Here is a 13,197-nt window from a genome sequence, read left to right on the forward strand (position 1 = left end):
ATGTCAGACACTGCGGAAAATTCTTCCAATGGCGAAAGGTCCCAGAGGGAAATGCTGTGGGAAATGCTTCATGTAGTATTTACTGTTTCCATCTATTTATATGCTAATACGGGAATGCTAATGCAAAAAAGAAAAGAATTTTTCCAGTGAATGGCACTGAATGATTTAGACATTAAGGTGTAGAGAGGAAACAGACATGGAAAAGAATTTGAGAGTGCAAAGTGATGACCCTCAAAATATGAGACCACCCTGGTGTCTCCTGAGGCCAAACCAAATCGCACAACAAGACTGAGGACCATCTGTACATGTAGTTTCTTTCATCTCTGCACTCATCTGTCCTCCAGTTGCCTATCCTTGCAGCCACTACTTTCACTCATCTGTTCGTCTTTTCCTCTCCCATGTGGCTTCTTCATGCTTTTAACAGAGCTCTGTTTCTCTTTCCTGGTTAATGCAGACGCTGAGGAGGAAGGTGAATTGGAGCCAGCCAAGGAGCTGATTCAACCAATAGCGGAAAAGCTCATGGCCAAGTACAAAGCGAAGGAGGAGGAGACGCCGCTGCTGTTCTTTGTGGCTGGAGAGGTGAGATAAGCCGACAGAGTGAAATACCATTTCACACAAAACTGGCATAAGCTGGGGTTTGTTTGTTTTTTTTGGGGGGGGGAGGTTTGAACATCCTGCTCTACCTGAGCTGTGCTTCGGGATGATTTAGTCTTTGAATGTACAGCTCAGGCGATCCTGTGTTTTTGGTTTCTTTTTGTTTTGGTTTGGGGGTTTTGAGGCAGATACAGACATGATAATGAAAATGCCAGTGCAATAACACAGCGACATGCATAAACAAACATTTCCAAACATTTCTGATTTGTTTTTAAGGAGGTGGAGACACGTTAGACAAAAACAGACTCTCGGCAAATAACAGTATTCTATCCAGAGGAGGATTTCACCTATTTTTGTCACGTTGTCTTTGACCACATCCAGCAGTTACTTTCTCACTTTGGCCCTTCTGCAGTTTCTACCCACTACTGTGGGGAAACATCTGGCTCTGCTGCTGCTGCTCGGTGTTCACTACCTGCTTGCTAACTGCGTGTGACTGCTGTGACTAAAGAGTCAGTTTTCGGGAAAAACGCTGCCTGCTGACACTAAGAGTTACCCTGCGTGAGTGGCGAGAGTGAACAGAACAGTTCAGGGTCAGAAGACCAAACAATGACTGAAACAACAGTAAAATGACTCATAAAAGGATAAATGTAGAGTTAAAGAGATACTTTGGAAACACAAAGTTGCATATTGACAATGTCAATATATGTTTATATTCAACAATTAATTTTAGCTGCTTTGGATTTGAGTATTTAAGGGGATGTATTAGTTTCAAGTAATGAAGTCAGCTTATTTACAAGTAATCCCCATGAGCCAAAAGCTCAGGCTTCAGGGTGCTCTGTAATCTCTGATGCTGCTTTCCATTTGAAGTGGGAACTGAGAAATCCAGAGTTACCAGTTGGAATTTTCCACTCTAGCACCCCCTTCAGTCAAACTTTCCACTCAGAAAGTCAGGGCAGCCACACCAACCTTGACTTTGCAATTAAAAAAAAATTAAACTTTAGAACATGTGCATATGTGCAGTAGATGATATTTCCACAACTTCAGTGGCTACTAAAGCATTTGAGGCCCTGTTCTTGAATGTGCAAGAGAGGCATTCAGTCCCATCCATGACCTACAATTCAACTGTGCGCCTCTATCATGATGGGTAGACGCAGAGCGTGGCAGCGCTCTCCCTCACAATACTGACAAATCATCCTTTCTATCTGCGCAGTATCTCCTCCCACATCTTCCCCGTGTGGGATGAGCCGTGGAGTTTTCATAATACTTGTTATCTTGTGTTGTTCTGCCTTGACCTCTCCAGAACTGGTGCAGCAGCAGACATAATTACCGGATTAGATACCTCTCCTCAGTTCCCCCGCACTCTGTCCTCCAGCCAGCCTTCCTCCCAGTTCAATCTGGGGGTGACGGCACTGGTTTCTGGTGTGTCACTTGCCCAAAAGCAGGCTCTGGTTTCAGCTGCATGTCTCGCACATGTGCTAAATGGCAGCTCAACTCTGTCTGCTTTGGAATATCAGTGGCACATGTACGCAGACCTAGAAAAGCTTAAGTTTTAAGGAAAGCACGAGTTGGACTGATAGCGTTTCGTGTTAAATGTGTCAGGTCAAAGAAATGTTGGCACAAACACAAAGAAACGCTGTTGCACTGGAGCTTGCGGTTATTCAGGAGCAACACATGCTAAGCCGTATACTTTTACATCCATGTAGTGCAGGTCTAATTTCCTGGCTGTAGCTCAGCCGGCTATGAAATCACCAGGTTTCCCCCTCCAGACTGGGTTGCGTCAGATATCGCTTCCCATGTCAGGCATTCTGTGAAGCTTCCATGCTCTGGGCTCCTTCAGCTAAGCTTGTGCCCTGGTAGGCACACACTTCTCTGCCAGACCAGCTGCTGGGTTTTCTGTGTCCATGAGACAGCAGTATGTTGGCAGCCCCTCAGGGGGGAGGCCAGTCTGAGCTGAATGATACAGGATCTTCTTACCCAACTGTAAAAAAACATACGCCACAGGGTAGTACAGTATACTGATTTATAATCGCAGAATGAAAGATCTTTTGTTCTTTAACTTCTGCTGTGTTCTGGCTCTTGCATGCAAAATGAACTTGAGCGGTATTATCCAGTCACATAAGAATTTAATAGACTTTTGTGGCAGCCAGAAGTGACTGTGATTCTGCTCTTCAAAGCTTTGTTTTTGCCTGCTTGATTTGTGTGTGTGCGCGTGTCCCTAAACAGGATGATTGCTTTGACTTTGAGATTATAGTGGGTTTCATAACCACTCTGGTACTGCATTTATTCAAATCATAGCACACTGACAGTTTCTTTCGCATTCATTATGTTTTAATGTAAAATGTGAATGCTTCACATATGCACATTTTGATCATGTTAGTGGAAAGACAAGGTCATACTGTGGTCCAACATGTTTATACAGATCAATAGTATAACAGTGGTGGTCCCTCGAGGTTAATGCCTCGGTTTTTGCCTTAATAAAATCTTAAAGAGATTACTTGTGTTTTTAAAAAAATGACCTGCACAGTGGGTTCATTTCTGGGGTCAGCCTCAAGTGGCCATCCAAGGCACTCTACTGTTATATGGCCTTAGCTAGTAACAAATGTATATGGGGTTTTGTTTGTTATTGCTTTTTCTGTTTCTGCGGTGAGGTGTCAAGCAAAAGCAACAAGTGGGGATATAATAACCTAACCGGCCAGTCAGAAGGGTTATGCTTAATTATCTTACCAGCTAGTGACCCAAGCAGGTCTCATTCAGCGATGTAGACAAGGGCTCTGGGTTGTGAGAAAGTCTGTGCTGTAGTAGAGATGTCCAAAGCTCGATCTTATGCCTCCATGTTTCTAAATGGATGACCGGTAACTTTACATGTGACCATGTGTGTAAGCATGTAAGCATTCACAGGAACAGTATTTTATCTATGCGGGCATTGCAGAAAATGACCTCATGCAAATATTGACAAAGCACACAGCTAAACATCAAAAAGGAAGATAAAGGCCTGTGATATTTAGCGATTGTGTGTTTATCTAGCTTGTTAGCTGCTAACTAGGGGTGCAACAATACTCATATCGATATTGAACCGTTCGATACAGTGCTTTCGGTTCGGTACACATATGTATTGAACAACACAAAATTTTTAATTTATTTTATCAACTTTTCTTCTGACGATGCTGTCTGTGTTGAGAGCTCAGTGTATCTGCGTTCGACTACTCCGCCTAGGCTGCACTGTCAAGCGCAGATCCACTGAGCGCAGCGCAAGCTAGCAAGACAGAAGCTAAGCTCCTTACAACATGGCAATTTGAACCTCCCCCACCTTCATTCAGATCTGGCCTTTGGAACTATTTTGGTTTTCATGTGACGTATGACCCTGAAGGTAAGCGCGTCATGGACAAAAGTAAAACAGTATGTCGATGTGCCATGCAATGCTCAATTATATTGGTGGGAAGTAGTGCGTTAGCGCAGTTAGCTCATTAACGTGTTGACTCCGTCCAGCCCCACGCATGGGGCGATCCTGGTAACTCGTTAACAGAGATTTGCGGCATTATGGCGTTAATGTCATTTTAACGAGATTAACGCTGACAGCACTAGTGGGAACACAACGAATATGACTGCACATTTACCCGACATCATCGTAGTGCAAAGACAAGTGGAAGCAGACAAAAACAACAAGCACACATGCTACAAACTTTACCAGAGTCATTTAGACAGCCGTTAGCACATGATTCTCCTTATGGGGACCTGATATGTTTAATATGCTGCTGAGAATATAGCCCAGAAGAAGCGTATAGCATAGCTTTTATTTTGGAAAGAGCCATTTATCTGTAATAAACTCTCTTTTCCAAAGATGAGTGATTTCTCGATCAGATAGATGTATTTTTTTATTATTTTGTTGTTTCAGCAACATTACATTTAAAAACTGTACTTTTGAGTTAAAATATATATTTATAATTTTAATAAATGACAAATTAAAAAGGCATGAACATTTTTTTTTGTATCGAAAAAATATCAAACCGTGACCCCAAAGTATCGAACTGAACTGTGAATTTTGTGTATTGTTGCACCCCTACTGCTAACAGGCTACGTCCACACTAATGCATTTTTGTTTGAAAACTAATCGTTTTCTCTCAGTTTTGGCCTCCCGTCCACAGCGAAAACGGAGACTAAAAACTAACTAAAACATGACGTATGTTAATCATATGATGCAGTCATGTGACCAATTAAACCAAGATAGCGGAGGGCATTATACAGCAGTTGTTTTGTTTGCTCTCAATTTTAACAGCCCTATTAAAGATTAATATCAGTCAGTACATGCTCCAGATAGCTTTTCTTCAAATTCTTTAACTAGCACTCGCTTTTGCAATTTTGTACTTTTGTGTTACTGGCAGCAACAACTCCAACTCATTGTTAGTCCATTTAAAAAAAACTCGGTGCTTTTACTCAACATTTTGTCGCGATGTTTCAAAGATCAAGAAAGTAAATAAACGACAGACAGAAATGAGGCAGGTCCAAGCTTCTTGTTTTTCACGCATGCGCAGTACTGGGACGTAAGTGTTTTCAGACGTTTCTATGTGGACGAATCTACTTGGGCTAATGGAACACAATTATTGCATTGACTGAGAGTTTAAGTTATAACTTTTTTTTCCCATCTCATAGTACTGTGTATAAGTCTTGAGACACCCCTCATTTCTTTACATTTTGCAGGGAAAATGGGAAATGGGCGAATCAATATACTGGAATTTTGAAATTTTTTGCACATTTCTATAACTGTAACTGTGTAGAAAAATTAATCTGTTGGATTTTTTTATTTATTTATCTGTGCACCACGTAAAAATGTTTTAAATTTCAGCAGTATAAGGTAGATATATCTATGACAATGACGACTTTTTCTCAGGACATCAAAGGTGACCTGTGAGATGGACACAACCCCAGCTCAGGAGCGAGTGGCTGGGTTCATCATTATCAGCTGAATCCTTATCAGATGGTCGATGTCTGTCTGTGAAATGCCACAATGTATCAGTAATCAGAACAAGCCTGGCACGGTCCAGCAGGTCCCACACGGTAAACACAAGCTGAGCCTTATCACAGCTGTGAGTTTGGGTTACAGCAGAGGCCCTTTGTCTTTTTCTTTTTTCTTTCTTTTGTTCTCGGCTGAGCTGCAGAGGGCCCCTCTGAAATGACTGCACCTCGTGAGAAGCGTGTTTGCGTGGGTTCTCTCCGGGTACTCCGGCTTCCTCCCACCGTCCAAAGACATGCAACTTGTGGGGATAGGTTAATTGGATAATCCTAATTGCCACTAGGTGTGAATGTGAGTGCGAATGGTTGTGTGTCCCTATGTGTTAGCCCTGCGACAGACTGGCGACCTGTCCAGGGTGTACCCTGCCTCTCGCCCTATGACAGCTGGGATAGGCTCCAGCGCCCCCCGCGACCCTGAAAAGGATAAGCGGAAGCGAATGGATGGATGGATGGATATATGCACGGAGGTGAAGACTGTTGCAGAGATTACATCTTCTCATATCAAAAATGCTGAAAAGGTCACACTGATGGATTTTGGAGTTTCTCTCGTTGTGGTTTCTTTACAGATGATCTCTAATCTACGCTTCGTATGGCTGCAAGGGAGCCTGCAAGCAAGAGCTTTTATTTGTAGTCGGAGAATTAAGCAGTATTTCTCTCGTAACAACATTGTCCTTAGTGACAGCTTACATCTGTGAGCATTAAGTAGTCGATGTACGGTGATTTGCAGCATAATAAAATGGTCTATTCAGAGGAAGTTAGCTGCCTATAACAAAACACCACACTTCAATTCATCTGTTCCATCTGTTAGCAGTTTTGCAAAGTAGAGGTCACAGACTTCATCTTGGCATACTTATCCTTTTTAGGTAGCGGTGCAGCTATTTAATGAAAAGTCTGAGGGCTCATTGTGGGGTTTGATCCATTTAACAAGAGTAGCTGCGGATCCTCTGATAACAAAGAAGAGACAACAAATTGAACTTCGAGGAGTATCACATGAAGCAGGAAATCATTCCAAAGTTGCGATATCGTTGACTTTGTTCCACTTAACTCACTCTGTCACATAAATCAGTAACTAACAGCATCAGAGGCCTATATTTAAAGTCCAGCTCTTTGTTGCAGTGCCACCCTCTGGCCTTTCCTTGTATGTTCTGCATTTGAAACTAAATCTTTGCCATATGGAAGTGATCTTTAATCTTTGAGGCTCTCCCTCCAAGCCAGCAAGCTAAGCTCAGGAGAAGCTGGGTCATCGTGTCATGAGGATGAGGAAAATGTTGCAAATGATATTAGTATATTAGCTGTAAGCATTTAAGAGAACTATGTGACCTCGCTAAACCCAACACATGAAATTCATTCACCGAGAATAATGGATCTCTGTCCAGGCAGGAATGCCGGTTGCCGAAGCGCTCGTGGCTGGAACTTTAAGCTGAATTACGAAACTGTGATTTCATGTTCAGCCTCAATAATTGATGGCCCTCTCAAGCTTGTTTGAAAGTTGCTGCTTCCTTCCCCCCGTAGTGATTCATATCTATAATCTCTGGGTACAGAGGTTGTAATCCTGACTTGTTAAGGGGTGAAAGGTGATATCAAGCCTCAGGCTAAAAAAATGGTGAAGCTGTTTTAAAATAACTGGAAAGAACTCAAACTGGAATCCCCACTATACACCCAGCAGCAATGTATTTTTAACACACCCTCTCTCAAATCTGCACTGCTCCATCTCCCGCTAACATCTGCGATGGGAGTCAAATCTGATGTGGGTGAGCTTTTGATAAAGGAAGGATGCTTCTGGACACCCACCGGGGTCCTTCACGTCTTTCTATGCAGCAGGATGTGTGACTAAGGAGCGGCTCTGTGGTCTCCCTGGGCAGGCCGCCTGCAGGAAGATGGCAGAGAAGAGTTTCTCATATTCTCTTTCAAGAAGTGTGCATTAATAAATGGTGCCAAGCAGTTCTGGATTTTATAGTGTGGCATAGTTCAAGTGCAGGGCGCTGTCCTCGTTTTCTGAAGTGTGAACTGCTGTGGAGTACGGAAATGTCTAGAGTGTCTCCTCCAGGTTTTTGGTTGTACTTCAAATGCCATGTCAGCAAATGTGGCCAGTATAAAAGCTCCCTCTTATCTCCCAACAAGAATCCCCATGCCATGTACAGAACTGCATCACTTGCAATCCTGTTGATCTTTGTGGGGCATTTTCAGGCATTTTAGGTGACATTTCTACACCAGAGGTTTAGCTGTTTGTTTATGCTGCAGCAGAGTTGGGATTCACAGTCTTCTTTCACTTGCAGCCCCTTTTAAATAAAACTGTGAGCCTGTTTACACTTTTTAAATGCATCTTTTGAGCGCTGCGCACAGTGTCATCAGCAAGCACTCGATTTGTTTAGCTCGAACTAGCAATGAAAACAAAATGTTTGAAGTACTAATATACATGTACCGGTAGTTCTAACTGCTGACAGTTCTTGAGAGAACTTCTGGACTGATTACTCATGTTGAGCCAATCATATGTAAGATTTGCCCACTCACCAAAATTATGCTAAAACTTCCAGGCTGAACCTTACACTTGGTGGTGTAGCATTAATCCAGATTACTTGTCTTTTTGAAATGCATTGGCCTCGATAGAGGATATTTTCTTCTAGTTTTTTTTTTTTATATATATATAATTTAGAGACTGAAGTTGTCACATTGTGCAATAAATTAAATGAGGTGTAAAACTGAAGTCATGCAAAAGAAAAAATGTTGAATTCACTACACAGAATGTTCAGAACTCGCAGCAACCCAAAACTACAGGGAACAAAGACTTTATATATTTGTATATTTTTATTTTCCTCTCCATCATGATGGAATTTCTTGTGGTATCCCAACCTGTAATGTCAGGATGCTATACGTGACAAGACTTGAAACTTGAAACATGTGGTGAAAGGATGGAGAAGGCAAAGATTTTGCTGTTAAACTTTTTTCTTTTTTTTTTTACAATTTTAATCACAGGCTTGTTTTAGTCAAAGCAATGACAGATTTGTGTCATTTTGGCCCACCAGAGGCCCTGATTGTAGCTTAACCATTCCCGCATGTGAGGAATGTACTGCTCTATCACACAAAATCACACTAAGCGCTGTACTTCCTTCTCTTTCCCTGCAGGATGACATGAGCGACTCTCTGCGAGACTACACCAACCTCCCCGAAGCGGCACCTCTGCTCACGATCCTGGACATGTCGGCCCGTGCTAAGTACGTTCGCGATGTGGAGGAGATCACGCCGGCCGTGGTGGAGCAGTTTGTCGGCGACTTCCTGGCTGAAAAGCTCAAACCGGAGCCCATCTAAAGAGACTGTCCACGTATAAACTGGACCTATTACATGGGACTCACGCCATCATCCATCCCTGACCTATTGCTACACCCCACAGTTTCCAGGCTCCCACTCTCTCTCCCAGCTACAATCCTGACTGTTAGAGAGATGTCTCACTTTTTACTGGCATTTTAGCATTTTTATTTTAGATGTGTTCCTCTTTCATGGAGTCCCCTCTTTCTCCTGTGGTGCCTTGCATTGACTATAGTCCATACAGTAATATATATGGAGATTCTGTTGTCTTTTTTTTTTTTTTTTTGCCTCAGAAAATTTTTTTTTTTTTATTCTCTCATGGTGGCATTTCTAGAGAAAACGGAGAATTACCCAGTGGACCTACTTATACAGCCAATCTTTTGCTTTCTGTTTTGTCTGCAAGATTTGTTACTTTTGTTTTCTGAATGAAGTTAAGAAAGAATAAATAAAATAATCTTTTTTTCTTCACAGTTGTATTTCACCTGTAGTGCAGATGTGCTAAACTTGAGTTGGATGTAGCTGTACGCCTTCTTGGCCCTATTTAAATAAATAAATATCCCACAGTTTGACAGGTGCACATACAGTAAAGAGCATGTTCTACTTGCTTGTGACAGACCAGTGACTGATGTTTTAACCCCCCTGTCTTCTTGTGTCATGACATGAGTGAAAGTCATCTCTAGTCAGTTCTCATCTCAAAGTCATTATGAGGACTTTCTGTGAAGGTCCCCCTAATGGAAAAAGTCCAGTTTTTTTTTTTTTTTTTTTCTAGAGGCACAAAAATGGCTTTTTTTTTTCTTTTTTTTTTTTGAAAAGTTGAATGTATAAATCCCTTTTATATCCTGCTACCTTAGTCATAGCTTCTCACACCAATTAAACATTCACTGGCAAGCACAAGAGTTTTGTTCCTGCTAAGTTTTATCAATAAAGTTAGCTCTTGAATATGGAAAAGACACACAGTGCAGTGACGCTCCAGTTCCTTTCTCAGAAGTTTAAACTGTGTGGGCTCAAATGACAAACTCAATGTTGCATTTATTATGGGAGAGTCTGTACCTCGACTCTGCTGATGCACTAAAATCTCAGGTGGAATAGAAACTTCTGACCTTGAGCTGTACTGGTAAGCAGGGTAAATGTCTGCACTTTTGCATAAACAATATAGCTGCTAATAAAAAAACATTTTTTTCCATTTGTTTAATAAGAGCAGACATCTGGTTAAGGCTCCAACAGAAAACTATCAGAAGGGAAGAAATAGCTGTTTTTCTTTTTTTGCTTACCTTCCAGCACAAGGTTTATTATGAACTTAAAAGTATTTGATGCAATCTTGATTAACACATACAGCAAAGCTTGTGTGGGGGGGGGAAAAAGTTGCAGTATTACAGAAATTTGATGTATTTTGTTGCTAATACAAATATTTAAATTAAAGCGCACCTTTAAAATTTCCATGAATATGAGGAACTGAGGGTAGTTGTTTTAAGGAACTCACCAAAAATTCTTTGACCTTTCAACTGTATTCATCATAATAATTCAAACTTCCTTTTAACAGGAAGAGACCTCCAACAGAACCACATTCAGGGACTCATTTGGGGGTAAAACAGAAAAAACAGGAGCATGGAGAGGAGTTAATGATGTGAATTAATTGCATGTATACTGATGAAGTGAGGCGAGTGGAGACAACATGCTCAGTACAGCAAGGAAAGTTATCTGCCTGAGCCAGTAGTTTCATAACTGAGGGATGCTTCAGTCACCTAATCCAGATTTATCTCTAAGGTTTATCTGTAGATAATGCTTTATTTTTGGTTTTGGTTTTTTGCAGTGAAAGAAAACAACACATTCAAATTCACATAAATCATAAACACAGTTTGCAAATTTACTGTTAAGAGTATTATATGGGACACTCTGTTCAGTCCGATATTTAATAGAAGCATCATGGAAACTGTCTCTCAGCTTTACATTGATGTTTCTTTCCAGATGTTTGCAGTAGTTTTAAGAGTTGCTTCCTGCCCTCAAACAGAAGAATGCTAGCTGCCATGGCAGAATTCAAGCTGTCCACATCAGGAACAACGGGAATAAAGAGCCTGTGGCCGTCAGTTTTCTCTGCCAACTGGACTGCTTCTAGACTCAAACCATTCGTCTCACCACCTATCACAAGAGCAGTTGGGCTTTGAGCCCAACTGTCATAGTACAGCTTAGTGTCCACTCTGGGGAGTGAAAGTCCCTCATGTTCAGAGTCCGAATCAGAATCGTAATCCTCGTACTCCATGTTTTTGCGGTTGGGTCTTGAGCTGACCCAGCCGTAATCTCCAGCTTTGGAGGGTTCAGGAGACACATTAACCTCTACTTCTCTACTTCTGTCAGGGCTGCCACTGCTGTCGGCCACGTGGACAGTCACGGGTTTAGGGAGATGGTTTTCAACATCATCCCAGTCAAGGCTGGGATAGATGGGAAGGCGGAAATGGGCGCCCATTGCTGCACGGAGAACTTTAGGCTCCCAAACATCCACACAACCTGTTTGAAAAAAATGCAAAGTTCCCAAAATTCAAAGGAAGGTTTCACAGGATTATTAATTTGATCTCTAATAGTTACTGTAAACCTACCCTTTGTGAGGAGGGCATTATGACAGCCAGCAGCAGCAGCACATCGCAGCATAGTCCCGAGATTCCCAGGATCCCGGATGTTGTCACATATCAGAGACAAATGCACTGAGTGACCTTTACTTGCAAAGTTTAACCGTGCCGGATCTGGGCGAGAAAATATCGCTGCAGAAGAAGAGGTCAGAGTCAGAAATAATTGAGATATTAGTGCTTCATCATGAGCCAAAAAAGAAAATCTGACCCTTACCGATCACTCCCTGTGGGGCTACAACGTCAGACCAGAGCTTGATGTCCTCAAACTTGACTTTCACTAGTGTGGCCCTTCTCAGCTTATCTAAGGGCAGCTCTCTGAGTCGATCCACCGTGCTGAAGAACACAGTCTGTGGTTTAGCACCAGCATCCAGGGCGTCACAGATCAAACGCCTGCCTTCAAGAAGGATTTTACCTTGGTGGTCCCGAAATGTCCTGGAACGAGCCACACTCACTAACCTCCTAGAGCAGAGACGTGGAGAAAGAGGAGGAGAAGGAAGGAATGGCTTCAGAAGGATGAGGACAGCTACAAAATCTATGTCTACCTTGAGACAAGATGTTGATGGAGGCCCACATGCACCCGGGTGTCCTGACATACATACTGCAGTTCTTGACCTTCTCATAAAATTACACAGTTCCTCTCTTGGCACCCTATCATATCCTTTCTCTAGATCCACAAAGTTACAGTCCGACTACTTCTGACCATCTCAATATTTCTCCATCAGTTCTCTCAAAGCAAACATCACATTTGTACTTCTCTTTCTCACTCACTGACCATCACCTCTCTCGTTAATTAAGCTTCAAAAACTCTTTCCCACATCTCCATGGTATGGCTCATCAGCTTTATCTCTCTGTGGTTGCTACATCTCGGCACATCAACTTTGTTCTTGCTGTATTCCTAATAATTGTGCTTTTGTTTTGTATGCCAGGGCCCATGGCCTCTGGCTCAATCACCTCTGCTACTGCCCTCACTCGGTGAGACTTACGCCAGTCTTTTATCTCCAGGCGAAGCCCTCTCATAGCGCAGTCCGTCCACTTCATTCTTTGTCACAGTAAAAGCATGTTTCGTAGCTGACTGCTCATCAGTCCTCGTCCTGACAGAGTTTCTCTCTTCGTGATGCTGTGTACCTGCAGATATGATTCTTCCCTTGGTCTCCCTCTGGATCTTTGGTTCGTCTGACTGAATCTGAGGCACCTTTACGACTTTTCCCGTCTCGTTTTCAGGAAACAGCACTCTGACAGGTTTCCTCCTCAGTCCGCGTACATACCGTTTTGATTCCACAGTGACACAGCTCCTGGTTGTTAGGAAAGCATGTCGCTCTATCATGGAAATCAGGCAGATCATGCTTCTTGAGTACGCTGCCATTTTGCCTGCTTTCTTCTTCTCTCATCTGTCAGGATGTTTCAAAAATACAAGCTAACCCGCCTAGCGCCACCAGTTTTTAATAGCTGATATTGCGTTTACAAATTAAAAATAAACCAAACACATTTGGTGGCGTTATTAATGTAATTATTTAATAACATAATGTGTTACAAATTGTTAAACGGGTCCTATAGTAGCCGTTTTTTTTGTTTTGTTTTTTACATTTATTGATGCTTCAAACTTGACGCTTGATCATAATCTCGCGAGAAAACAATGACACATTGGTCAAACCATTAACCTGAGCAGTTAGGG

General features: G+C 42.2%; 2 protein-coding genes across 2 annotated transcripts in view; one reads left to right on the plus strand and one right to left on the minus strand.

The window, feature by feature from the left end:
- The window catches only part of nxn (nucleoredoxin), a 70,738-nt gene extending 60,523 nt beyond the window's left edge, over nt 1-10,215 (plus strand). The window contains exons 7-8 of the mRNA XM_086261929.1: nt 455-579; nt 8,725-10,215. Coding sequence (XP_086118055.1) covers nt 455-579; nt 8,725-8,907 — 308 coding nt within the window. The 3' untranslated portion in view covers nt 8,908-10,215. The remainder of the gene's footprint in view (nt 1-454; nt 580-8,724) is intronic.
- mrm3a (mitochondrial rRNA methyltransferase 3a) lies at nt 9,164-13,078 on the minus strand. The gene is made up of 4 exons (XM_086261928.1): nt 12,509-13,078; nt 11,740-11,984; nt 11,496-11,657; nt 9,164-11,406 (listed from the first exon to the last, which is right to left on the minus strand). The coding sequence occupies exons 1-4, from the start codon at nt 12,886-12,888 to the stop codon at nt 10,826-10,828; spliced, it is 1,368 nt and encodes a 455-aa protein (XP_086118054.1). The 5' UTR covers nt 12,889-13,078; the 3' UTR covers nt 9,164-10,825.
- Between the last annotated feature and the right edge of the window lie 119 nt (nt 13,079-13,197).

Source organism: Aulonocara sp. 'chitande type north' Nkhata Bay, linkage group LG14 (assembly GCF_057382095.1).
Source record: "Aulonocara sp. 'chitande type north' Nkhata Bay isolate Kocher_YH1m ecotype deep benthic linkage group LG14, A_spYH_male_GT1.1, whole genome shotgun sequence".
Lineage (NCBI taxonomy): Eukaryota > Metazoa > Chordata > Actinopteri > Cichliformes > Cichlidae > Aulonocara > Aulonocara sp. 'chitande type north' Nkhata Bay.